This window comes from Zonotrichia leucophrys, chromosome 4A (genome assembly GCF_028769735.1).
Source record: "Zonotrichia leucophrys gambelii isolate GWCS_2022_RI chromosome 4A, RI_Zleu_2.0, whole genome shotgun sequence".
In the NCBI taxonomy this organism is placed as follows: Eukaryota; Metazoa; Chordata; class Aves; order Passeriformes; family Passerellidae; genus Zonotrichia; species Zonotrichia leucophrys.
The window spans coordinates 3,636,532-3,664,124 of NC_088174.1; the positions used below are offsets into that span (position 1 = coordinate 3,636,532).

The window sequence follows — 27,593 nt, forward strand, 5'->3', positions numbered from 1 at the left end:
TCTCAGCTGCTGTGGGAGGGAGAAGACAGAGGAGAAGTTGCTGGTTTCAGTTTCCCAGTACTGAATGCTGGTGGGTTTTGGGATGTGGAGTGGAAACCACACAGCCCAAGCAGCTTCAGGGCTTCCTGCAGTGTAGGGCTGTTCTGGATCACACAGCTTGGTCTGTTGTGGCTATTGCTGGTTTGGGGGAAATTACAGCATCTCTTTTCTCATTTTGAGTGTCCCTGGGTCTGTGTTTCCCTGTTTGGCTGAGGCAGGCTGCATTTCCAGAGGCTCCATGTCCCAGTGCCAGGCACTGGGAGCAGCAGAACATCTGCCTGTGCCCGTGCCCTGCGGCGCTTCCTCCCGTGCAGAGCTGTTCTGCTCCTCCTTCCTGTCACCAAAAGCACAACTCCCCTGGCTGTTTGTCTGTGACCTGTTTACACCAAGCAGCCCCTCCTGAAGCTGGCAGGCCCTGGCAGAGGCTGAGATCAGCTGTACACGTGCAGCCACAGCTCCAGCTGGAGCCTCCAAAGCGCTGTGCCAGGGAGGAGCTCCCACTGCCCGCCCTGGCACCACAGCCTGGTGCCTGCCTCAGTGCTGGCCCAGTTCTGGCAGCAAACTGCTGCTGGGGTGTGTAATGCACGGGACTGAGTGTGCTCCAGGGATTGGGGGTCTCCACCAGCCATAGGGAAGTGAGGGAAGGCCAGGAGCTGCACTGATGGCTAAGGCAGTCCCCCAGCCCCAGCTGTGCAGCATGAGGAGCTGTGTGTGTAACAGCGGAGTCGTGGGGCTCTGAGCTGCTCCTTTTGTTGTGCCTTTCTGCCAGGACAAGGCTAACACACTAACCATTTCTGAGAATGATGCCTTAAGCTTTAGCTTTTTTATTTTTCACATCCTGCACTGCATTAGTATGAAGCTCTGAACTCCATACAGAGTGTTGGGAAGCTCTCTTCAGTTTGGTCAGACAGAACAATCCTTCCAGGCCTGAGAGCCAAGGATGCCATCACAGCCAAAAAGTATAAGCATTTTTTGTTTTTTAATTAGGGGGAAGCAAACTGAGGGAATGTGAATGTGAATTACCTGAAGTTGTAATTGGGGAACCAAACTTATATCAGCCCAAAGAACTCATGACCACTGTCCATCTTGGGTATAGCCTCTGCCAGGCTCCTGCACTGCCCAAGGTGTGCCTGTTAAAGGCCTTTAATAAATACCCACTTTTTTATTTTAACTCTCTCTGCCCTTTGCTCTAGGTAGCCATTCCAGACACCAAGTTCCTCCTTTCATTAACCACTGAGCTGCTGGGTCAGCCTCAGCTTCCATAAGGGTGGCTCCAGCAGCCAGGGCTTGGAATGGCCTGGCCCTTGCAGGCACCTTAACATCATTAAGAGCACTTCTTACCTGGGTTTCTGCTGGTTTTCTTCAGTTAATTCACTGTTAGGCACTGCCTCAGACTTCCTGTGCTCCCTGTAAACTTCACCAAACGTGACAACATCTGAATCCTTCCAGGGACCGTGGCACAGGCAGCGTGGTGACATTTAGAGCTCTTGTTACAGGAGCAGGTTCAGCTGAGGTCTTTGAGAATCTTCTGCTCTGCTGCTGACAGGCTCTGTCCACAACCACACTGCATGGGTGACTCTCCTGTTTGATGGAAAGGAGCTTGAGATGGCTGTTTTGAGAGAAATACACTCAGAGTCCAGGTGTGGTAGGTCCTGAGTGCACCAGAGCTCACTCTTCCCTGGGGGTTTATTCTCCTAAAGGCCTTTGCACCCGAAGCTCAGCAGCATCTTGGTGCCAGAAGGCTGCTGATGTAAACTGAGCTCAGTTTATCAAGCTGTGATGAGACCAGGGTCTCCTCTGAGTTGCTGAGGAGAGTGTTTGGAACGAAGACCTGCTATCACATATTGCATGAAACATGAACAGAGGGCATTTTCCAAACGCTTCAGCTGCCGTTGTCAAGCCCAGCAATTTTTAGTGTGAACCTCCTGATATCTGGCCTTGTTTCAAGTTCTAGGTTTTGGCTCCCTGCCACTCGATTCCTTCTGAATAAAAATTGAGTTCACAGCTTTGTGGGTGCAGAGAAAAACTCAGAAGGACCCAGGATCAGAAAAAAAACAAGCACAAACAGGGACTCTCAAAGCCAGCCTTCGTAAGCACTTGATTTAGGTGTTAGGTATCTAAATTGTTTCAGAATATTTGGAGTTGACAAGCATGTGCAACGTTAGAAATAGAAATGCTGAGGCATCGAAAACCTTATGACTCCACAGGGGGATCTTTGAACTGATGCTGCTGTTGTAGCTGCAGAACAGAAAACAGGGAGCATGTGAACAGGTCTTTCTCTCCAGGTTTATTTTTGCTCTTGCCAAGGGACTGCAGGACAAATACAGTCTCTTTCAGGCTCATTAGCTTTTATGAATTTGTTCCACTGCCAGCACATAGCTTTTGAATTTCGAGACAGCTCCCCCTGCTAAAAGAGCTCTGGTACTTCTGCATGGAGTTGGACCTGGCTTCTGGAGATTTGGATGGCACGTTTTGTCATAGAAACAAGACTCCAGCTCTGCTTTACCAGGATCTGCCTAGACACAGCCCTTGAGCTCTGCAGTGCCTCGCAGGGAGGGATTTTTAGCTCTGTGAGGTGTTGTCTAGTATGCATGTTGACCATCTGTGTGAAATGAAGATTTACAGCCATCCTGATGGTCATTGCTGGGTTTCCTTGGGCTTGTCTAAGCTATTGGTAAACCCTCAGATACACTGGAAGCCTCAGCTAAGGCAACAAAGATTGTGGTCTTGTGTAGAAACACTGCAGGCATCCCTTGGGATTATGTATCAGTGGATACATTGATCAGTTCCTCTCAGGGAATGTGCAAAGGTGAGGGAAAAAAATATCTTTTCCACTAGTGCATGTTTGGTTGTGGATTGTGAGTGATTTTAGGTGAGCCACTGGATGGCTGTGCCTTAAGCCCATCACCTTCCCACCAGTACAGCCTGCAGTGCCCCAGCTGCTTCTGAAAATGATCATTTTTCTCTTTTACTTTGCCAGGCTGCTTCTTCAGTTACCTGAACTTCTGGTGGCAGGAGCCACCTTCGTATTTGTCTTGTCAGGATTTAGTCCCAGCATTATCAGGTGCGTGGAATTTATGGATGAAGTGACAATCTGCATAACACGTGGGATGCAAAGCAAAAGCTCTCTCCATTTTCTGAGGTTTAGAGGGGGAGTTACAGCAGCAAGAACAGGTTTTGCTGTGTGTTTGAGAGGCTGAAAGGAGCATGTCCTGTACCCCCTTGCCATGAGGAAAAAGCGTGTGAGAAAAGTCTGTTTTTGTGGGGACCAGTGGATTGTGGTCACCTGCTTTGAGCTGTGCTGGGTAAAACAGCTCTTGGGACAGCACAGCATTTTAGGTGGCTTTTGTCCCCTCAGGGCAGGCTTTGAGAGCTCCACCATGGACATGGAGGGGCAGCACTGCCTTCCCACGGGGAAGGACACGGTGCCGTGGTGGGGGACTCTGCTCCTGCCCAAAGGAGAGCTCCAGCTCCGTGCTGGTTGGTACGGGTGGCTCCAAGCTACCAGCTTTTGGATGCTGCCTCTTTGGATGGATGTTAGGCTCGGCTTGAGGGGTGAGACCGCGGTGGTGCCACAGATGGCAGAGAGCAGCCCCAGCCGGGAGGCTGGCACAGCCCGTGACCCCGCGGCTGCCCGGGGAGGAGGGAGGGCGGCTGATTTATGGCAGGAGGAGCCGGGGGTCTCTCCGAGTGGAGCCGGAGGCGAGTTGCCATGGAGATGGGCTAATAAAGCACCGCGGCAGCCGGCTCTGACGCTGCTCCGGCTGCAAAGAGCGGGCGGGCGGGGAGAAGGGGCAGCTGCCACGTGGGGATGGAGAGAGAAAAGGTGACACCAGGAGAGTGGGACAGGAGTTTGGTCTGTAAGGCTGTCGAGCTGTCCTTGGGTGCTTTAAGGGTAGAAGGGAGAAAAGAGCCCTCCTCTCCTTCCTCTCCCTGCTTCCCTTCTCTTTGGGAAGCAGGACATCATCATGGTGCTCCTCGGCGGTGAGGGACCAGCAGCTTCCAGGGAAAGGCAGAGTGTCTTTGTTCTGTGCTGGCTGTTGTCCCTGCAGCAGGAGAGGGCTCCAAAGTGGATGGCAGCTTGCAGGGACCCCCTCACACAGGACTGGCACAAAGGACTCTGCTGTGCCCAGCACTGGGTCCTGTTTTCTCCACGTGCCAGGGCGAGTGCCTGAGCCCCAGCAGGACATTTGTAACTGCGCTGCCCTCCCTGTGCCGAGCATCTTTGGTCCTTGGAGGGCTCTGTGCCTCCCAGTGGCCCTGGGGGAGGTGTTACTGGGACTTGTCCCTCCCAGCACACTGCCCTTTCAGCCTGGACAAGGTCAGCTGTGCCCTGGCTCAGCCCTTCCCTGGATGCTGATTTGGGTGGAGGGTGGGAGGAATGGGGATGGCCTGGACTTGTCCCCAAGAGCTGTGTGTCCTGGAGGTTTGCTGCACATCCCTAAGCTCCTGCTCCAGCCTGCACCTGCAGGATGGACCCTCCTGCTTGGCTGCTGAAGGGCTCAAATCTGCAATTCCATTCTGTTCAAGGGCATTGCAGCACGGACCTAAAAGCAAGCAGACTTTTATTCTGGCTTGTTGAGCAGGTTGATGGGAGGGAAAGTCTTTGTTAATTATTAGCAAAGTATTCCCAGGCTGCTGTACTTCCATTTTGAGAGATTACTCTTCAATAATGTGGTGACAGCCACATTTTAACCTTGACCACCATAAGAAAGGTTTTGCATCAAAGCCATGAGCTCCTGGACTGTGCCAGAGTTCAGGGAGGTGTTCCAGCAGGTAAAGGCAGACAGGGAGGTTAGATAGTTTAAAAAAGAAATTAAAAGCCTTATGATGGAGAGATGCATTAAAAGATAATTGCTTACAGGTTTCACAAGATGTTTTTACCTCTCTTAAATTGATGAATGTATCCACAGAGACTGATACTCTTAATGGAGGGTTACCTTTACTTCTGAATAGAGCAGAGATCAAAGCAATTACAACTAGATATTGATAACACTACCCATACCCCCCAGAGAAAAGGTTGTCTAAAATTGGACTTCTTAAGCTACCTAATGCCTGCTTCCCTGGCCAAAGCCTCTTTCTTCCATCCTGACAGCATCCCCTGTTGTCCAAACCCCTCCTGTGCTACTGCTGGATAGCCCTTATGTCTTTAATTCCATCATCATGCACTGTCCAGATGGTGGGAGCACTCTCTTCTCTTATGGGTCAGTTGGTTTTCAGCACTGGCTGGGATAAAGGAAGATTTCCAAGCCTCCCTTGATATCTCTGCAGGGCTAACAGGTGGGGTGAGCAAATCAGGAGGGGCATGAGATTTTTGGGAGCTCTGGCACAGCCTCTCTGCTCCAGGAGGGCTTTGACTGGTGGATATTTTGATTAATGGCTTGGCAGCTGGAAGCAGACCTTGCTGTGGTGCACAGGTGCCTGCTCTGCCAAGGACTTGCATGAGCTGATTATGGTGTGGATCAGCACATCTGGAGGGGCAGAAAGGGTTACAGAATGTACATCCAAGACCTCCTAATTTGGGAGCTGTTCCTTTCTTAGGTGCTGCATCTCCTGCTCTGCTCTCAGCAGCTCAGTGTTCATGTGGTGCTCTCTTTTCTGTCTGACTCCAATTAGTCTCTTCCCCACCTTTGTGAGAACCTGTGCTGTGGCTACAAGGGAAGGGATTCAACTGGATTTTTAGGTTCTTGGAAAAGATCTTCCAGTGAAGGGCCATGCACCCAAGATTCACTCAGGCTGCTGGCAGTGTCAGAGACATCTGAGTGGGGAGGCAGAGGTTGGTGAAGGCATCTCAGGGCAGAGTATGAGATGTTGCTCCTGGGGAACTGGGTGTGACTGTTGCTTGTGGAAGAAGAGGCCTCAGGAGAAGCATGGTTTTCATTGCCTCTGACTGTTGTTAAATGTGTAAATCTTGGAATGTTCTTCAATACGAGCCATTTAAAATCCTGAGTCACTTCTGTCTCCGGATATGCCTGTCTCACTGATTCTGTTTCATGCCTCTTCTCAAATCCAAGGCAGCTCATGCCAGCAGCTGAATCAGTTTGGAAAAGAGGAAGAACAAGTGTGAGGACGATTTCTGCTCTCAGCCTCAGGGTTATCAATGTCCTTGAGCAGGCCATGTCCCCTGTCTGGGCATGGCCATCCTGGTGTATTTTCCATTGGAACACCTCCTCTCATGGGGAAGATGGTGGGCCAGACCCTTGGGGCTCTTAGCTGAGGGAATAGCTGTGCCTTGGGACTCCCTCTGGGCTCTTCCCTGTTCCCTTGCCAACACTCTTTTGTTCACAAGCATATAAATGAGGAACAGAAGACGTGGCTTGGAGGAAACGTGGATGCAAGCAGGAATTCCGTGGGAAGAGCTATGGCCAAATTGTGTTGCTTCCAGGGCTCTTCCTTTGCTGGCCATGCCCTGAGTAGGACACTAGATTAGCTGCTGGTGTCCTGAAATCTCTTCCAGTTCAAGTTTTCCTATGATCCTACGATTTGTCCTAGTTTTGGAGACCGGCAAAAAGCTCCTCTGCCAGCGTGCACACACAGCTGTCTTCTTGAGTGATGCTTTATGTTATGGCAGGAGGAGTTCAATGCAGAAACAGACTTTTTTTTTTAAATGGCAACAGCCCTGCACCATGTACTGGGTGCTGTCATTCATGTGTGAACAGCCTGAGGACAATTAAAATGTTGGCTGTCCACATGAGATCTCTCAACTTAGGTCTCTGCTGCTCAGGCAAAATATTTTTAAGAGGACAGAAAATAACAACTTGAAGGTCTTGCTGCTATTGCAAAATTGTCCTGTGAGTATTTAATCTCCATTGTCTGGAGCTGGATGTGATGTTGAGGGCTGGAGAAACTTATCTTGATTAGGGTTTGTGGTGGTTCAGAGTTCCTGTAAGTGAGCCAAGCGTTGCAGTAACACTAAAGATGCTCTGGTCTGAAATATGGCAGATTTGATTTTGAGGGCAGTGAACAGTTTCTGTTCGAGATGTTGGTCTTCAGATCTTGTGAGCTCCTCAGGTCTTGCCTGGGGACCCAGCCCAGCAGAGGAAAGCAGAACTCTACCTGCTGCCTACAGATACATCTGGATACATGGATTAGTAAACACCATCCTCAATCCACAGGGAGATGAAATCTGGCTTTGAAAGAGAGATGAGGTTCTCTTCCTACTGTCCAGGAATATGATGATAAATACTCCTATCTCACCAAAGTCAGGATGGCTGTGTGTTCTGCAGGGATGAGGTAGAACCGTGATTGCCCCTTTCTCCTGGAAGCAAGAACTGGGTCATTTTCTAATACCTCAATGCAGAGAACTGACAGTTAAATTGGATTTAATCACCCATGCCTTGAGGGCCCTTGTCCTGAAGTATGTTTCCGTGTTATTTTAAGTGTTCAGAACCAAGAGTATTTTCCAGAGGAGCTCTGGGGTGGTCAGCAGTGGTGCTCCATGGCCACCCCACAGCCCTGTGCTGGAGGGCAGGTTCTGTACCTCGAGTCAGCTGCGGCTGAGCCTTGCGGTGCGTGCAGAGCAGGGAGAGCTCTGCAGGGACAATATATTTTGAGAGTGCCTCACTGTCAGCTTTCGCCTTCCCAGCTTCGCTGCCGTGTGCCTCTGCAAAACCTCCCTGAGCCCAGCCGGCTGTGGCCAGCCCTTCCTCCGGGCTCCCTGCATTTCCACACCGCTTCTGCCCTTGCCTTCGCTGCCTGCTCCTCGCTGCATTTTACCTCCTTTCCCCTTCCCCGCGTTTTCCCCCTCTGCCTATCGTTTTATTGCGATATAACCTCGGCAATCGCAACTTGTGGGCCAAACTTCCCTGCCCCGGCGGGAGACCCGGCCAGGCCCGGCAGCTTGGGGTGCTGCCCACCTCCCGGCAGGAGCACCAGCGCCTCGAGGAGCTGCCCCCTTCAACAGGTAGGGAGCAGCCAACCCTGCTCTGCTCATCCTCCAGCGCCGAGAGGATGGCGGTGCTCTGAGGCCGGGGCTGGGCGGAGGAGCCCGGAGCATCCATCGCTCGGCGAGGTGGCCCCGAAGCGGGGCAAGAGCCAGCGACCCATCCCCGCTGCCTGCGCTGCGAGGCGGGCGGCTCGGCACAAAGCGGGTGGGTAAACCCTCCTCCGGGGCGCGGGGAGGAGGAGGAGGAGGAGGAAGGCGGGGGGATGCTGCTCCCCTCCCTCTCTCCCTCCCTCGCTGTCTGCCTGGCTGGCCGCGGCCGGAGCAGCGCGCAGGCAGCACGGGCAGCCCCGGCCGGGCGGCACGGCGGGCTGGGCGCGGAGCCCTGCGCAGCGCTGCGGAGCCGGGCGGGCTCCCGCCGCCCCCCGAGCCCCCCGCCGGGGCAGCCGGCGCCGGTGAGTGCGGGCGGGCGGGCGGCGGGCGCGTCCCCGCTCCCCCGGGGCTCCCCGAGCATCCCCGGGGCGGCGGGCGCGGGGGGCAGCGCGGGGATGGGATGGGATGGGGCTGCCTGTAATTATGTGGGTGAATTAGCGTTGGCTGTGCTGGCCCCCGGTATTGTCTGGGGGTCGCGGACAATAGGCGGAGCGAGGAGGGAAGGGGGGGGCTCGGCGGGCGGCTCGGAGCATCCCTGCTCCCGCGGCAGGTCCCGCGCGTGTCGGTCCGGAGCGGAGCCGTGCCCGGTGCTCCCCGCCGGGTATCCAACCTGCACGGCTGGCACTGCCGGCTGGAGAACGGGGAGAGCGGCTGCGGGGAGAAAAGCCGGGAGGAGGACGGTGCTGAGCCCCCCTGGCTGGAGCCGGACGGGGGATGCAGAGGAAGGGAGAAAGGTGTAGTAAAGCAAAGTCAAATTTCCCCCTGAATCCTGCAGCCAGGCCTAATGGGCACAGATGCTGTGTTGGGCTGGGGAGGGAAAGGAGTTTTGGGGGCTGCAGTTTCTGAGGCTGGGGAGAGGGAAAAAGAGCTCTAGGTCTTTTCTCCTTCTCCCAGAGTTACTAGGACTGAGATATGGATCATTAAAAAGGAATAGCCTAATGCAATTAAGTGGCAGACAGTCCCCACTGCAACACTTAGCCATTGTTCCTCACTCTGCCTTCTGCCAGAATGGTTCTCGCCTGGACAAGAGAAGTACAATTGAACAAATAGTTCATTTCCCTGGCCAATTGCATCTGTAGTGTCTCCCTCGAATCTGCTGCTGAGTGGCTGCAAATGCAGCAGCGTCCCCAGACAAAAACAGAGAACCAGGACCCTCTGGTGAGATTCCTGCTGCCGTGGGCTGGCAAGAGCAGCTCCCAGTGGCTGCTCACCCGAGTTGTTCTGATGGCAACAGCAGAGCAGGTTTGCTCCCTCACCTCTCCCTCCCCTTAGTGCCCTTCTGGTGAGCGCAAAGAAAACAGCAGGTGCTGAGGCAGGACCAGCCCACAACTAGAAGATGCTACTTGTGGTTCAGGCAAGTCTTGTCCTTTCTGTAGTCTGCCTCTTAACTTTTTCCTTGCCCTGGAGGATGCGGGATTTTGGGGGGTTTTGGGGTGATGCTGTTTAGGTGGAGTTTGGCCAGGTTGCCCTTCAGCCTGTGTCCCGCAGTGCACAGAGGCAGGAGTGCTGGAGCCTGACCCTGCTGCTCCTTTCTGAGAGAGCAGCTGGAGGGATTGCAGCTGCACCTGGGCCCTCGGCACACGCTGCCCTGGAGGCTGCTGTGTCCTTCCCCTGGAATCTGCTCCTGGTTTTCAGCCTCAGCCAGCCCGGCGTGTGGGGAGGCACAGATGCATTGTCTGCACTGCTGCGAGACACCCTCGGCTCAGGGCACTGCTGCTTCTCCTCGCTTTGGAGCTCCTTATCACAAGTCTGCATCATGGAGCTTTTCCCCTTCTGTTCTTTCTCCTTTCTTCTCCTTTTGTCAGTAGACTGCCACCTGTCCCACTTCACTCTCAGCTTCTCCTTTGCCTTTTCCTGCTTAATGTGTTCTTTCACCTCAGTTGTTTTTTTTTTTTGTCTAAGTAGACCATGTCCTCTTCAGCCTGCTTCTCTCCACACTGGAGACAGAGCCCAGCCCCTCATCTCAGTCCGAGTATTCCTGCCAACTGTTTACAAAAAGTAGCACAATACCCAGGCTGAACACTGACATAATTACATACCCAGCCAGAGAGTGTAGTAAATAATCCAGCTTTTCAGGCTTTTGCCCAGTGGTGAGTCTTTTGCCATCTCCTCTGCCCATGGGCTAAATGTATTGTACTTGGCTTGCATTCACTCCCATTCTGGAAGCACGGAGGCAGCGCAGCCGTGTGTGGCACAGAGTGGATGTACAGGGATGCCTTGCACCATACACGCTCCCTGTGTGTCTCTGGCTGTTCCTGGCTCTGACAGTCCTGCTGGGCTCCTGCCAGGGCAGGGAGGCTGCTGAGGTGTGGGGATTGTTCCCCCAGCCAGGGGAAGATGGCTCTGGGGTGAAGGTCAAAAGTGCCAGTGAAAAACAGCAGGGCTTGGTGAGCAGTGTTTGCACTGCTGGCCAGTTTTCCAGAGGTTGGTGTGTACATGGAATTGCAGATACACAGAGCTGTGAATTCTGTCAGCACGGTTGTATTTCCAGTTGTGATTGTGAGCCCGGGTCTGTCTGCAGTTGCTTTGATTGTGAGTCAGTCTGTCTGCAGTTGCAGTAGCTGTGAATCAGTGTCTGCCTGTAATTATGTGGGTGAATCAGTGTTGGCTTGTTACACTATGAGTGCAAACGGTTTCCCATAGCAGTTGTGGGTGTGAATCACTCTACAGTCCCTCTGGATGTGTTTTTGAGTAGAGAGATGCAATACTTGGATTAATTTTGTTTTGATGAGGAAAAACTGTCAAGCGGCTTCTCATTTTGGAAAATTAAAGCTGGGTTGGGAGTTGGGCACAGACCTTATTCCTTCGTTACCAGCAGAACAACTTACAGAAGAAATCCACTTTAAGGCTTGCTCCCAAGATTTACATGTTGATCTAAACCTCTAATTTCTTTGCCTGGTGCTTCTGCTTCCAAGTGTCTTCTTCTGCTGGCATCCCTTGCAGAGCTGCAGACAACACATTTGATAACCATCACATGTGCCTCGTACCTTCTGTGTGTGACAGATTCACAGGAAGGTTGTTTATGGCTCCTCCAGTGCCTGTGTGTTTGCAGGGACGAGCCAGTGTGTGCCTCTTGGGTAGGTGAGCACAAACATTTCCATGCTCAGGAGTCGAGGGCTGTGTGGTTCCTCTGCCACGCACCCCTCACTGTGAGCCAGGGCTGTTTCTCCACGTAGGTGGCAAACAGCAGGTTGGATTCAGGTGGATGGAGGTGCTGCTGCCTGTTTCTTGGTCTCTGATTTCTCTAAAACGCTGTAGCAGCTCCTGGCCTTCAGCAGCCTCTGCACAGCACCAGACAGCGCTGAACTAGAGGCAAGCTTGAGACATCCAGGCGACCTCAGGTGATGGGAGCAGAGCACTGGGCTGGATCCAGGCTCCCAAAGGCAGCCTGGCCCTGGGCTGGCTGCTGCAGGTGGAGCTGGCAGGGCTGGGCTGCTGAACGGGGTGTCTGTGCCTGTGCTGTGCAGCACACACGGGCGTCCCAGCCAGCTCATTTCAGAACAAAGGGATGCAAACAACCTGGCATGCCAGACAGGGGTCTTGTGAAACACCACAGCGCCTTACTCAGCCCTTCCTGGGCTTCCAGATGAACTGTGTCTTCTCATTGCTGCCCCTGCCCTCGAATGTAAAGATGTTTTTGTTCCAAGGGACCCTCCTTTTCAGCTGGAGTGATTGAGAACTGAAGGAAGCCCTCCCTACACAGGGCAGTGTGTGCCTTGCCTGTGTTTATTGCTGCTGCACTGAGCACTTGCTGGCTGCTGTCTCTGCAGAGAGAGCTTGGAGCTTTGCTCAAAGAGGCTTTAAAGAGGCACAGCAGTGGCCACCAGAAGCCTGGTGTGCTCACAGAGGGTCAGGGACAGCTGGACAGAGCCCAGCCTGTGCAGGCTGGATGATTCTGCAGTCCTTGAGGGGTGTTGAAGAACCTCTCCTGCTGCCCAGGACCTGTTTTGGAGAGTCTCCAGTGCCATGAGGAAGGGCTTTAATGAGCTTCTTGTGCTGTGCAAGTGCTCCTAAATTTGGGGGTAAATATGCAGGTGCTGTGAGGTCACCTAGAGCACTGTGCTTGGCTGTGCTGCCGTGCAGGTGGGCAGATGGTGCTTGACACCACCGGGGTGTGGATCACCCTCTTCTTCCTGCACAGAAGTGCTTTGATCTGAGCTTTTGGGCTGAGGCTGCCTCTTCTTCCCAGTGTGATTTCCAGCTGGCTCCCAGCATCGGCTCCTCAGTGCACAGCCCTCCCTGAGATACCTGTTTTGACACAAGATGTGCAGCTGCTGCGGGTCCTGGGGGCTGAGTGGGAGCTGTCAGTGCTCTCACCCCTCCAGCTGATGCCACTGGTGCCCATGCATGGCACGTGGGGATGCTGATCCAATGACACCACAGGTGGACAGCATCTCTGGGTGCAGTGCTGGGGCAAATTTTTCCTTTGGGCTGGTTTCTGAATGCTGTCTGCATGGTGAGACTATTGCTGAGTGAATCAGATGGTTCCCTGGCTGTGCATCTTCCCAGGAGGCAGTAATTTGGGTGAGATGCCCATGTGACTCTCACAGACATGCCCAGGTGGGTTTATGGGCCTCTTCTGCCTGCATTGCTTTTCTGGTGCTTGCAGTATCCCCTTCTCTGGCCATTCTCTCAGGGTTTTTGCAATTTTATTGTTCAGTCTCCACCTCCAGAGTTCTGTGTCTCTCCCTTGTCAGCAGTAAGCTTGTGCTAATCACTCTTTCCTAGGAAGGCACTTCAGAATGTTTAATGGTTTCTAGAATAAGGATTTCTGGGAAGATCAGGCTCAGTGTGCCAAGTCAGGAGATACCCAATGTTGGCACAGCTACTATGACACCTTTCCACTTTGGAAGTTTCCAGCACTTTTTTTAGTTCCCAGACCCACTTCAGTGGGAGCAGGGGCTGGATCATGTTGCTGTCATGAGGGAAGGAAGGAAGGGAGCTTTTCCAACTCCTTGTTCACAGCACATCCAACAGGAAGACTGCATTTCCCTGGAGTGTTGTTGTGCTGTGATGCTCTGGAGATTGGACAGATTGTCTTGGAGAGGAGTGGGAATGTTTGTGAAGCCCTTAGGTGTATGCTCATAGACACCTGCCAAATTCCCTGTGTTGGGAACTTCAAGTATTGCTGGATTCCAGCTGCAGGGTGTCAGCAGAGCTCTTAGGAAATCTGCATTGGATTCAGCTGTGGAGGTTACCAGCAACTGCACAATTAGTGCTGAGTGCATTTGCTAACTGTGCCATTAAGGAGTGAGCAGTGGACAGATGGAGGGAGGAAGAAGTGCAGAGCTGCTCTGAACACACACCATCCCTCCAGACTCCATCTTGCACAGACACAGAGCAGAGCCAGGAGCTCTGGGGAAGATGTTCTTTAACTCATATGGAAGAGGAGATCAGTCTAAATAGTTGTACCACTCTTCTCTGAGCTTGAAAATGTTTGTATTCTGCACTTTTTTCTTCATGGACACTGTGCAGTTTTCCCTTCAGCAAGTCCTAGTAAGAGATCCGGGTTTTTTTCCTTCTTTGAGGCTGTTAACAGGCAATTAACATTCCTAAACCCTCGCTGGGTTCCGTGCAGTTAAATGCACGTTGCCTGCATCCTCCCTCCCCTTCCCGAGGATCAGGGATCCCTGCAGGTATTCAGATCAAGGCGTTGGCTGATTCAGAGCTTTCCTGAGTGGGAAGTGACAGCTGAATAGCCCAGCATAGCACGGGGACAGCCCCAGCACGGCTGGAGGAGCTCCAGAGCTGCTTTTCCTGAGGCATTCTTGTGGGTGTGGGTGTTCCCATCCCTTCCCTGGGCACAGAGGGACCCCTGTGCCTGCTCTGCCATCAGCACCCTCTCCAAAAGCTACTCTTGTGTACTAAAGCCTGAGGAGCTCAGTTACTGGGCTGTTGAAACCTCGAGAGTTGTTTTACAAACTGATTTTATTAGGGAGGCTGTGTGGCCAGTAGCTGTTGGGCTCCTAAAGCATTTGCACCAGCTGGGTTCTTGTGTGTGGCTGGGCTTGCAGGAGCCCCAGGAAAGGAGAGAAGTGATGCTGAGAGCTGCTGTGCCATGGGAAGCACATTAGGGTCTGGCTATGGGGCCTTTGGGTGATCCCTGAACTGTCTGATTGCTGAAATCTCCTCCTCTGCAAATCCTCTTTGTATTCCCTTACACTTTCCTGCTTGGCAGCAGGGTGATGAGCAAGCCTGGCTTTGCTTCTCAATCCATCTCCAAGTGTGAAGTAGCCACAGAACGAGGAGAACACCCTGCAGGCTCTTCTGTCCAGCTTCCCAAGTAAAACACAGAGCATGGACCAAAGGGAAGTGGTAGGAAGCAGTGCCAGGCTATTCTCCATGCTGGACTGTCCTCCCTGAGTGTAGCCACAGCAAAGCCCCATTTTGGGGACATTCTCAGTGTGAACAAACTGAGATGTGACTGACAAAATGTCTGCTTGGGCAGGTAGTGAAAACAGATTTTGCTCCAGTGCAGGTATGTAGAGCTGGTTCTGATGTTTCAGATGAGACTTAAGCACAAATTTGATTTAATTCGAGCACCTCTGTTGTCCTTGGCTAGCACCTTCCTCATCAGAACTATCCAGAGTATAAAATGAACCTTCATCTCTGTATAATAGTGAAGGAAAACTCTAAGAACAAGGTTTGGGGAAAATGCAGTTGTTAAAAGTTTCTTGACACAGACAGGGCACACCCACACGGAAGGTGTTCTGGATTTTGTCACTGTTCCTGACCCTCCAAATTATCTTGTTCCTCCATTTTCTATTACTGTTTTTTTTTTTAGCTTCACTTTTCCACTTTTGGTGCATTATCTGCTCCACCCATGGTTTCACCTAATCTGATAAAGATGGTCCCAAATGTTCTACAGGAGCCACAACAGTTCCTGCAGAGGCAGGAGGCACCTGCTGCAAATCTAAAGTGTCCTCATTTGTGTGGGGATCCCTGGTCAGAGTCTGCTGGCTGTGCAAATTCTGCCCAAACAAAGAATTTTTCAAAATCAGCAGTTGAATAGGAAAATGGTGATTTCAGTGAAAACTTTCAGTGGTGTTTTGGAGATGGGAGAGGATAGAGAGCAATGGTTCTTTTATTTTTTTATAATTTTTTTTTTGCTTTTGGCTAGTATTTGAAATTGCCTTAGGAAAAAAAATCAATTAAATACTATTGTATAATATGCAAGTTGAAATGAAATGAAAGGGAAAAGTTGAAAGGAAATCTGTTGAGAAGCTGCTTATTGAAGAAGTTCTGAATTTGCCTTGTAAGAAAAATCAACATTTTATCTGTCCTTGTTGTGATTTGGAACGAAGTCTCCCAGAAACATTGGAATTTCCCACAGAACAGATGTTCAGCCAGTTAATTTGTGCTTCATCATCAAATACTTGAATTTCCAAGACTGTGTGTGTCCCTTCTCAGCTGGAAAGTGGGGAGAGCCAGAGGAGGCCTCCCAAATGAGAGCTTTTCTCACCAGAGCCATGGGTGTGTCCATGCCAGAGGATGAGCTTCCCTAGGGGGCATTCAGGTGGAATCCTGATTAATAAAGCCTGAGCATACTATGCCTAAATTAATCCATGCATTTGTTTCTGCAAGGATTTTATGTGGCTGATGGGGAGGAGGGTAAAGGTAACTAGGGCCAAATGCTGGGTTGGTTGGTTGTTTTTTTTTCCCCTTGTGCCTGCTGTTAGTGAGTGTCTTGCCAGAGCAAAGCTGAGGTGGGTGGTAAGGATTGGTGGTGTCTGGCTCTTACCTTCTGCCTGCCTGGCAGCTCTGTGCTCCTAGAGCAAAAACAAGGATCAGGCACAGCCCCCAGGGAGACTGCAGGGCCCCAGTGCTGTGGGGAGACCAGCTAAATGCAGAAATGTGATCACACACACCAGCCAGCCTGGCCTTGTGCCTCTTCTCCAGGTGCACACTGAGGACATTTGTGCTCTCCAGGTGTTTCCATGCTGCTGGGCTGAGCCCTCTGCGCAGGATTTCTGCTGGGAGCCCTCCTCTCCCACATCCCTGTGCAGAATCCCCTGCTCCTTGGCAGCACCCACAGTGTTCCCCTGCCCCTTCAAGCTGGGCCAGAATTGCCATCCAGCTGCTGCTGGGCTTTGGCAGTGCAGCCAGCACCTCCTTCAGTGCTGGAGGGAGCTGCCTGGGGCTCTGCAGCGTGGAGTGGAGAAACCCGAGGTCACATTTGGCTGGCACCAGCACCTTGCCCTGGTTTCTGCTTGCTGAGATTGACTGGAGCCTTCACTGCTGGCTCTGGGGGCTCAGAGTGGGGCTGGCTGAACCCCCTGGGTGCCAGACAGGAGCGTTGTGAGGGGGAGATGTCACGACAAGCTCTATTTATCCAGGCTGTTGCTTGGCAGTGCTGCTCCAAGGTGCATCAACATAATGAGATACATAAAAGGAGAAGGCAGTTAAATGTGCAATAACATCACAATAAAAGTAAAACTGAGCATTAATGAAAACTCTGAGCACACTAAGTGTGGTATCACCGAGCGCTCCCACCACCTTGGGCCTCGGTGGTCAAACTTAATAATAATTCCTGGCAGTGTCATTACCAGAATTAAATGAGGGTTTAACTGTCTAGAAAAAGATGCTGGGGGAAAAAAAATGGGTCTTGAGACTTCCCAAGTGCTTCTGCTGTGTGGATGTCACCGGGGTGGCAGAGGTAGCAGGTGAGCTGGCACTGCTGCAAGGGCAGCTTGTGGTTGAGCCTGCAGGGTGAGGTGGAGGGAGAGCCAGTGTGGTTGCTTTGGTGAGGTGGAGGAAGAGCCAGTGTGGTTGCTTTGGGCAGTGAGCTTTTCACTTGCTGCTGAAGCACTGGGGAGCTGCAGGGTCTGCTGTGAGGATGGGATGAGGGTTTAATGTCTGTACCTGCCTGGCCCTGCCATGATGCAGCTTGCCCAGGGCCAGCACTGCTCCAGCCCACGATGCTGCCTTTGGTTCCTGAGGGTTTCCTGAGATCTCAAATGCAGGACCCCAGAAACACTGGCAGCTGTCCAGCACGGAAAACTGAACTGTTTGCTTTTCCCTAGTAACTGAAATCTGTTTTCTCTCCTGTCAATGCCCTCTGTCCCTCCCTGGCAGGTTTGGAGGCTCGTTTTGCAGTGGCTGCACGCTGCCACCATGGCACCAAGACTCCCGGGAATGGGACCCTTCTGCCTCCTCAGCCTTGGAGTCCTGCTCCTGCTCCTGGCTCTCCCTGCTGATGCTGGGTAAGGTGGTGAGTGCTGAGCTGTTGGCCAAGGCTGCTGTCCTCTTACTGAACTTAAATATCTCGGGGTCAGGATGTGTATGAAGCAGTCCAGGGTGAAGCACTAAAGGGTCTCTGCTGTGTTTGACCCTCCTCCCCATGTCCCCATCCCCATGCCTTCTCCCCAGGGGCTGTTCAGTCCCTAACATGGCTGACACTGGCATTATTTGAGGTGCTCTCACTGAGATCAGTTGTCAGCAATTTTTTGCAACAAAACCTATTTTCAGATTTGGCCTCTTCACAATTCATTCTGGGCAAGGACTCTGCTTGCCTGAGTTTTAACCTGGAAGAGAGATTCCCCCCACCCCATTTAATATTTTAATACTGTTTTAAAGAGCAGAAAATCAATCTGCCTCATCTGCTTGGCTGTTAGTGGTGTAATGACCCACAGGCAGCACACCTGACCTGCTGCAGCACCGGGGTTCTCTGCCACCCTGGCTGCTCTCCTGTGCCTGGGTGTGCTCCAGCTGTCCTGGCAGGGAGAGTGCTGCTGCCAGCCTCTAGGAGCTGTCTGGAGGGGATGAAAGCCTGTCAATCCATGACTGCATCCCACCAGAGCCTTTGCTGGGTGAGCTTGGGGAGCGCTTCGATGCAGATGTGGGGAGGGAGGAGCTCTGCACAGAGAGAGAGAAATAATGCAAATAATACATGACTTCTATAAAACATTTAGAAAAGCCTTTAGAGTGCCAGTTATGGACACTGAAATGTTGTCTGCTGAGTTACAAGTCCAGGAGGGATCAAGGATCTTTGTGCATGAAAAGATGTTGGTGCTGCCCCTCCTGCCCTGCTCTGCTTTGTCTGTTTGGATTTGACTTTGCAGCTTGCCCTGCCCTGTGAGTGCTGACCCTGCACGGGCACAGTGAGCCCTGGCCTCTCACTCCATCCCCACAACGGCTCTGGGGGCTGTCCCCATGCCCTGTGCCTGCAGCTCTGCCCTTCTCCCTGCTGCCTTTTCCTCCCCACCCTGTATTCAGGGTGCTGCTGCTCCCCTGCCACGCTGGGATTGCTCACAGTACTGATCCCCAGGAGGATTTGCTTCCCAAACTCTGTGTGAGAGCACCCCTGTGCTGATGTGGCACAGCTCCCCAGAGAGCCTGTGCACAGGTGGCAAGGTAATGACTTTTCCTCAAGCCTATCCTAATTAAATTTGCTGTAAACCTCCATCCTTCCTGCCTAGAGGATTTTAATTATTTTAAAACCTTGATCCCGCACATCTCTTTGCAGTCCCTTTATGCCTTGCTAAAGGGCAGCTTTAGCTTTATGTTGAGGTGAGGTGAGGCAGCCCAGAGCTCTCCTGGCAAAGGAGTTATTAGCCCAAATCAGGTGCCAGGCACAGGTGCTGCTGCCTCTCCCCTGCCTGCACCTTCCCTTGTCCTGCCTACGCTGCTCTTCCCCCAGCACCTCCCAAGTGGATCCCACACTGCTCACATTGAAGTCAAACCCTCAAATGTCAGGCTAAGTAAAACAGCTTTGAAATTTGTAAACTCATTTTTCCCATCACCGCTGAGCCTCCGCCAGGAGTTCCTTCACAAAAATCCGTCCTCTAGCTCTTTATATTATGGGTAATTTTTAAAGATAGCTTATAAAACATTAATGAATGAGCTTTTCATGAGCATGCTAGCTATTCATAAGTTATAGATGGTTATATACTCATCAGCAGACACTGGGACAGATTGCTTTTAACCATGACATCTATTGAAAGCTGGTACAATTGAAACCCCACTAATTACTGCAGGCATTTGTTAAATTTCTCAAAACTCTTCTTACCTGCAGGGAGTTCAAGTCCAGATGAAAAGCCAAAACCAGCATTTGGATTCAGCTGGAAATCTTGGAGGCTGTGATGCAGTTTGTAATGCCAGACATGTTTTGATGTTTGGATCTGGCAGGTTGCATTAGGGCTGGGTCAGGTGTTATCCCAACCATGCCTCATCCCATGCAAACTAGAATTTCAGCACTGTGTTACCCTCCTGGAGGCTCAACTTCCTGGCTTGACCACTTCTCCCGGTCTTGCTTTGCTAAAAAACAGAGGCCAGGTTGTCCTGGGAGAGGTGGGATGTGCCCCTGGAGAAGCAGACCTCAGGCACTTGAAAGGAAATTTCCCAGAGTGTTTGGTCAATGAAACCAATGAAAATTAATGTCAGAATTGCCCAAAAGGGAATATTTCAATTAACTGCAGCATTCTAAATAGTATTGATTCAACCTGACTCTAGAAGTACCCATACCGTACTCTCAATTTTTCCTCTTTTGCTAGGAAATACTCTTTGTACTTCTTTTATCTTACAGAATCTGAGTTTTCTGTTGGGTGAACACTTTGATAGAGAGCTCTGGCACTTGTCACCTTACTGACACTTAACAGTGTATTTACAGGTGCACCAGCAGTGTCAGGGGTAACCAGTCTGACCAGATGGGATGCAGCAGAATTAAGCTTTGAACTCCTTGGTTTTATTATTTTTCCCCCCAGTTATTTCATGATGCATGCTGAAAGCAGTGGCTGCCACACATCAAAGGACATAAGGCTGGGGTGGGAAGGGAAGGGGCAGAAGTGTTAGAAAGTGACAATTTAGGGGCTTTTCTTCCCCCAGCATTACATTTCTGATGGTCACAGGTGCTGTCCTTGGTAACTGGAACCATGATTTGCATGTCCACTAGTTCTAGTCCATGGTATTCATGATGTTCCTCTGGCCAGTGCTCCCCAGTTATTCACCTCTCCATTTAGTGCCTATTTACCAGTCAGAGCTTCCCTGCTCCCAAAGGGCTCCTGTAACTGCTGCTGAGCATCCCTCTGCTTCAGCTGCCTTTTTTCCCCTGCGTGGCTGGGCTCTCTCAGCCACCTCACTGCCTGTTTGTGCCTCTTAATCTTTCTTTTTGCCTCATTTGTCTCTCTGTTATTTCCTCTTCCATCTTCCTTGAAAACTCTTCATCTCTATAGATTTTTCTTTTTGTTTTCTGTTACTTAATCTTCTGCCTTTCCATTTGTTTTGGTCCTAACAGCTATTTTTGCTGGGGAAAGCTGTGCTTGAAGCCACAGCGCTGCTGCTCTGTGCCATCTGAAATCTCTTTTAGAGGCAGGTGGTTCCAGAAGGACTCACAATCTCCTTTTCTGTTGATTGAAAGGGAGACACAAAATGCAAATGTATTACTTGAGCCCCTTGTGTTTGCAAAACTGCATTGAAGATTTTGTTCAGTGAGATGTGCTTTTTTTAGAGGAATTTACTCCTTGTTTTATTCCACCTGGGGCAGAATGTGTTCTGAGGAAATCATCTTGTTTGGGGGCTTCCAGGCTTCTTGTGTTGAGCAGAGATGGGAATGTGGAAGCTCATTTGTTTTTATAAGCAGGGAAAAGTTCAGCAAACTGCAGGGATGGTTCACTAAGTGTTTTAATGATGAGGCTTTAAGCCTGTTTACTGAATTCCTATTTTTCTGTCTCACCTCTTCCCTGGGGCAGAGATCTTTGAAATGGCTCAATCTGCCAAATACCTGGTGTCACTTCTTCCTTGCTGCCTGTAAGGAAACAGTGGCACTTCAATAACTCAGCTTCCCACAGCCTCTGCTCAGAAAATGCCCATTTTTAGGGGCAGGCAAGGGATGCTGGGGCATTCCTGTTAAAACAGGGCTCCTAAACCACTCCCTGTGGTGCAGTGGTGGATCCCACATGGTGGATCTGGGCAGGGAAAGGTGGGGAGCTCTGTGAGGATAGAAGGGAGCTGATGTTGATCAGAAATCCCTGTGGTGAGTCCTGTAAACACATGAATTTACCAAAATCTGAGTCCCATCCTGCCTTTCAAACCCTTCCCTCTCTGTAACTCGGAAAGGAAGGGAGGGGACAGTGAGGAACTCTGTGAGGACAGAAAGGAGCTAATCAGAAATCCCTGTGGTGTGTGCAAACACAAATTTACCAAAATCTGAATCCCGTCCTGCCCTTCAGGCCCTTCCCTCCCTGTAGCTCTGGGAAAGATGGGGTGGGGACAGTGGGGACCTCTGTGAGGACAGAGAGGAGCTGATCAGAAATGGCTTGAGGTGAATCCTGCATACACAAATTTACCAAAACCTGAGTCCCCTCCTGCCCTTCAGGCCTGTGCCCTATGGTGACTCCTGCAAACACACAAATTCACCAAAACCTGAGTCCATCCTGCCCTTCAGGCCTGTGCCCTGTGGTGACTCCTGCAAACACAGGAATTTACCAAACCTGATTCCCATCCTGCCCTTCAGGCCCTTCCCTCCCTGTAGCTCTGGGAGCACACACGGTGTAGATTTCCCCTCTAACCCTCTCTCCTGGTTTCTCCCCCCTCTCCCCATGCCAGGCTCTCTCAGAAGCACGTCTCAGACGTGGTGGATGACAGCAAGGACAACATCACCATTTTCACACGCATCCTGGACCGGCTCCTGGACGGCTACGACAACCGCCTGCGGCCCGGCCTCGGAGGTCAGTGATGCTCCCTGCAGCCCTCAGCAGGGACAGGCAGCTCTGATGGCTCTGGAATGGCTGTGGCACTGCCTGGAGGGTGGGCTGTTCACTGCCAGGCTCGCTTTGGGGCTGTTTCCCCATTTTGAAGGTGTTTGGTAACCCCGCCAAGGGGAGAGAATGATTCATGTGACTCCATCTTATCAAAAGGGAGGCCCAGTATGGACCAAGAAATGCAGTGCTGAAGGCATTGTGTAAAAGTTGGCTTCCTCACAGATCCCACCCTCCTCCTCTCCCAAATTTCAGGCTGAGTTTTCAAGTTAAAAGGAGGGACCCTGATCAAGAGATGGAATTATAAACCTTTTCTTGATGATATTCTTAGGATTTTGTGGTGAGGGTAGTGTGATGGTGTTCACAGGGATTCTTGGATGAGGGAAGAGAGGAGAATGTTGACTCTATGTTTCAGAAGGCTTGATTTATTATTTTATGATATATATTACATTAAAACTTTACTAAAAGAATAGAAGAAAAGGTTTTACCAGAAGGCTAGCTAAGCTAAGAATAGAAAGGAATGGTAACAAAGGATTGTGTCTCTGACAGAGAGCCTGAGCCAGCTGGGCTGTGATTGGCCATTAATTACAAAGAAACCAACATGAGACCAATCACAGATGCACCTGTTGCATTACACAGCAGCAGATAACCATTGTTTACATTTTGTTCCTGAGGCCTCTCAGCTTGTCAGGAGGAAAAATCCTAAGGAAAAGATTTTTCATGAAAAGATGTCTCCGACAGGGTAGAATTTTGATACTAGTGAAGGCTGTAGCAAAATTTTCCTGCGTATCAATGCTGTCTTTTTTGATCCTTTATTTTCCCATGATGTCTTCTCAAAAGTTATTTCTACCTCTATTTGGCTTTTGATATTTGATTATCCAGTGACACCTGTACCGAACACATTTGTTTCATTTCTGATTGTTACTATCAAAAGGCTAATTAATTACTTTATTATGCTATATTATTCTATACTATATTATACTATATTACATTACATACATTACATCTAAACTGGATCTGCCAAGCACTCAACCCTGCACACACTGCACTGAATCTCATGACTGTCACCCAACAGTCCTGACACACACACACCTGGCCCTGACAGGCCAAGGAAACAAAACACCATCACTCTGGGTAAACAATCTCCATGTGGCATTCTGCTTTGGCACAAACGCAGACACAGCAAATGATAAGAATTGTGTTTCCTTCCTCCTTGAGGTTCAGAGAATTGAAAATTCCAGAAACATTCTTGGGAAGATTCATGCCTTGCTTTTCTCTGTGAGGAGAAATGTGAGGCTACAGTTTGGCTGTTGTGTATCTCGTGGGCTGAGGTGAGTCCCAGGGTGCTGTGGTGGCCTGTGACAGTGCAAGGACAGGCCTGCAGATGGAGCAGCTGTGGGTGAACCTATTCCTGCTATTTTAGAGGCTGAAAAAAAAATTTCCTTTCAGAATGCTGATACATTCACTGAGGGGCAGAGCATGTCCAGAGAAACGGTCTGGACACAGCTCTTATGAGGAGCAGCTCCGGGAGACCAGCCTGGAGAAAAGGGGGGACATTCTCACTTTCTGCATCTCCCTGAAAGGTTGGAGCCAGGTGTGGGTCAGTCTGTTCTCCAAGAAAACGAATGACTGGACAAGAGGAGATGGCCTCAAGTTGCACCAGGGGAGGTTTAGATTAGGTATGAGGAAAAACTTCTCACAGAATGGGTTGTAAAGCACTGGGAAAAGTTCTCTGGGAAATGGTAGAGCCAGCATCCCTGAAATGTTGTTGTGGCACCTGAGGGCATGGGTTAGTGCTGCTGGCTGTACAGTTGGACTTGATGACCTTTCCCAGCCTGAACCATTCTGTGGCTCTGTACCACCAGCTTGCAGAACCTTCAGCTCATGTTGGTGTTGATTTTAGTCAGTTTGCTTTGCTCTATCTCCACATCTTCTCAGTTATTTCCTATGCAGCTGTCACCTGGCAAGCTCTCCCCCCTCGTGCTGCTCTGGGCACCGGGCACTCACCCAGGCCCTGAGCTGCCTTCAGCACTGCTGCCAACATTGCTGCTGCTGCAGAGCCTCTCTGCAAGCTCCTGCACTTGTCTGAGGTGCTCAGAAGGAAAAAGCAAGGAAAAAACTTCCCACCTAATGCCTACAGCTACAGTCAGCATCATCTAAGGGGGCAGAAGAAACAGGGAGATGTGTGGGGAAGAGAGGTGTGAGATTAGGAAAATGTGGACCTGGGTGGTTTCCTGATGTGCTGTTGCTGTGGCAGAGGTGGCCCCTCTCAGGTGCTGACAGCTGAGTGTCCCTGGGGCTGGGAGGGGATGTCCCTGCACTGCTCTGGGCTCTCCTCACCAAAGCTGTGTTGCTGCTGGTGATTCCCACCCAGAGCTGGAGCCACCACGTGCTGTCCCATTTCCTGCAGTCCTGCTGCCAAAAGCTGCTTTGCTGAGCTCTTGCATGCTGATGGGATCTCCTGGAATGTCCCTTTCCTTCCCCAGAGCAGCCCTGCCTCTCTCAGCCCCATGTCCAGCTGTGTGCACAGCCCTGAGCCCTGCAGCTGCCCTTTGGGACCATTCCAAGCAGGAAGGGCTTTCCCAGCGAGCATCCTCCCCTCTGCTGTGCTGCAGGACCCGGGCAGGAAAGGGTTACAGTGTCTGCATAAGCAATCAGTCAGTTTTATTGCTTTTGTTGCTTGTTTCTTTCCCCCAGAATTAACTGTGGTCCCACTAATAGCTTTGCTTCCTCGAGTCTCCCCGATGGCTGTATTGATTTAAGTGAAACGAGCTCTGCACGGGGGCTGAGGGGCATTTCTGCTCACTGCAGGCTCAGCTGCAGACAAGGCTGCTCAGTATTAACAAGAGGAGTCCCAAGAGCCCCTTGCTAGGGAAGTTCAAACCTTTCTTGGAACATCTTTGCTCTGTTGCTTTAGATCCTTTAATAACGTGTTTAACATTATAAATTGCCTTTGCCCGAGCCAGCCCTTGCCTGTTTAAGGACTGCTCTCACCTCCTTGCTGGGGCTCCCTGCAGAGCCTCCTTTATGCACCTGGAGCTTCCCTGTAGCTCCCAAGAGCAGGAGAGGGGAGATGTGGCAGGAGAAGGAGGTGGAACTGCCTGAGCAAGACTGAGTTGTCCTGTGCCCAAAAAGAAGAGATGCTGAAGTGGTGGGATGCAGATGAAGGGACCACAAGAGATTCTTAGTGAATGACAGAGCCTTGAGGCACTCTGGCAGACCCAGGTGGGAGGTGGTGATGAGGGCTGCAGGTTTTGGTGGCTCTTGACTGGCAGTGAGTTGTCCTCTGTGTGTGGAGCAGCCTGGTGAGCCAGGCTCTCCCCAGTTTTGGTTGTTTTTCCCAAGGCTGAAGCCTTGAAGGTCTCTCAGGAGGAGAATTGGAGGGAAAGACCTCTCTCACTGCTGCTGGTGGCCAGAGAAGCAGAAATGGTTCTGCTGTAGACTGCAGAGCTTGGGGTTAATGGAAGAGCCTGGGGTGGGCTCTTTTATCTTACAGAATCTGGGTTTTCTATTGGGTGAACACTTTGATAGAGAGCTCCAAGCCAGCTCTGGTACTTGCCACCTTACTGACACTTGTCAGTGTATTTACAGGTGCACCAGCAGTGTCAGGGGTAACCAGTCTGAGCAGATGGCATGCAGCAGGATTAAGCTTTGAATTCCTTAAATAATATTGCTTTTCCTGTAGTTTTTTGTCCAAGGCTGTGTGAGGGCTGGGAAAGGGATTGCATTGCTCCTCATGAGCAGCTGTGCTGCAGTGGGACTGGGCTATGGACAAGGAACATTGATTTTCCTGTAAGACAGCACTGGGCAGTCCCTGCAGTGTCCCCATTCCCCTTGGGAATGTTTTCCATTGGTTTTCTGAAGATGTCAGGCAAGAGCATCCATACCCTGCAGTCCATGGAAAGGGCAGATGTGGTGCTCTCATGTCCGCACAGGCTGCTGGAACGATGGAGTTCCCTAAATTTGGTGTAACCTGTGTGTAGCAGGACATGCAGGCTCTTTGCCTGGCTGCTTTTCCTATTCTGGCTGAGATGACCCTGCAGACATTTGGGCCATGGAGGGCTGGGCAGGGTTTGGGGCTGCAGCACCTCTCAGGGCTCTGCAGTGCTGTGTGTGCTCAGCCCTGTCCCCTCCCTCAGCTCCCTGTGCACCAGGAGCTGAGCAGTGTTTGTTTAGACTTTGGGAGAAGACACTGTGTAAGCAACAGAGTGTTAATGTGGTGACTTCTCCCCTCAAGATAGCCTCTTTGTATTTATTTTCTTATCCCCTCTGCTTTCACCATCTGCTGCCACCCACTCTAATAGCTGCCATGCCAGAGCTCCTCTTGCTGCCAGGATGCTGCAGGCACGAGCTGAAGCAAGTGCTGAGGCTGCTCAGGAGTGCCTGCTGCTGCTGCTGCAGAGCCAGTCTCCAGGTGAGCGTGGCCCTGTCCCCAAACGGGCTCCAGGTGAGCGTGGCCCTGTCCCCAAACGGGCTCCAGGTGAGCAGGGCCCTGCCTGCTGCCCCTGCCCCAAACAGGGCACATCCAGGCCAGCCAGGAGTCCATGCTGGCCTGAGGCAAGGGCTGGTTTGGGAGCACCGTTCTTCAGAGGAAGGTGGCTGTCAGACCCCTTCTCCTGCAGTGAGCCCCTGCAGCACTGGGGACAGGACCATTTGTGTCACAGTGTCTGGCAGGAGGTTTCTCCCTGGCTCTGCCCACTGGATTCCTCTTAGGAGCAGAGCTGAGTCTTCTCTGTGGCCTCATGACCACTGAAGCCTGTGCTCGGGGAAGGGGAGCTGCATAACCAGAACGTCTCCTAGGGCTCAGAGTGGGGCAGGAGAGGAAGGAGCTGTCAGCACAAAGGCTCTGTTTCCCTGGGAGAGCAGGGGGCAGATTGGTTATTAACTCAGGAGAGAGCAGTGATGGAGCCCGAGGGAATGGAGACATCTGCTGTGATGGCCAACCTTGCAGGATCACAAAATGTCCTGAGACAGCTTCTGTGGGCAGCACGGGCCTCTGCTCCTGGTCTGGAGCTGTGAAGTCATTAAGATCCTCTGTGAAGTCCCACAGATGCTCTGCCCAGCCTGCAGGGCTTTACTGAGAAGTGTCCGTCTCCATCTCTCAGGTTCTCCTTGCTGGGGCTCCCTGCAGAGCCTCCTTTATGCACCTGGAGCTCCCAATAGCAGGAGAGGGGAGATGTGGCAGGAGAAGGAGGTGGAACTGCCTGAGCAAGGCTGGGATGTCCTGTGCCCAAAAACAAGAGATGCTCAAGTAGTGGGATGCAGATGAAGGGACCACAAGAGATTCTTTGTGAATGACAGATGTCCTGTGTGTCCTTGCAGTCCTTACAGGGCCACTGTGGTGCCCAGCACAGTGACCATGAGGGAGGACACAGAGGTTGGGGGTTCCAGGGTCAGTGGTGCTCCCTGGACAGCTGAACCCCCTCCACTTTATTCCCTATTGATGGCATTTGGCAAATGGAACAGAGCCATGCTGGGAATGCCTGGGCAGGGCTGGGAGGGTACATTTCCAGGGTTTCCCTTCCTGACAGCCTGCTTTAAATATGCTTTGGCAGTGTAGGGCTATTACTGCTGGAGGAGGAGGCATGTGGGGCCTTCCCACAGCTGCCTGCAAAGCAAAAGGGGAATTTCCAGCTCAGGCCTGTGGTGTCTTTTCTCCATCCTTAAGCTGTCAGCTCTGATTTGCCAGTGGTTTCAATCTGTTAATATTTATCCTGCTGTTGTATTTCCATGATTACTTTGTCAGCACAGTGCACCTCGGTTGGAATTTCTTTTGTTCCCTCTTTCTGTGTTGCAATGTCTCTTCCTGCTCTTTTAATGATGGT

The 27,593-nt window shown here is 51.4% G+C and overlaps 1 protein-coding gene across 6 annotated transcripts in view; it reads left to right on the forward strand.

Moving 5' to 3' along the window:
• LOC135447896 (gamma-aminobutyric acid receptor subunit alpha-3-like) overlaps positions 1-27,593 on the forward strand; it is an 85,508-nt gene that overhangs the window by 3,828 nt on the left and 54,087 nt on the right. The window contains exons 1-3 of one of the 6 annotated variants that reach the window (XM_064713089.1): positions 7,590-7,942; positions 17,150-17,277; positions 21,617-21,738. In XM_064713089.1, coding sequence (XP_064569159.1) covers positions 17,189-17,277; positions 21,617-21,738 — 211 coding nt within the window. In that variant the 5' untranslated portion in view covers positions 7,590-7,942; positions 17,150-17,188. Of the gene's footprint in view, positions 1-7,589; positions 7,943-7,975; positions 8,130-8,184; positions 8,377-9,213; positions 9,429-17,149; positions 17,278-21,616; positions 21,739-27,593 lie in introns of those variants that run through there. The other 5 variants (XM_064713088.1, XM_064713083.1, XM_064713084.1 and 2 more) reach the window with 5 other exon arrangements.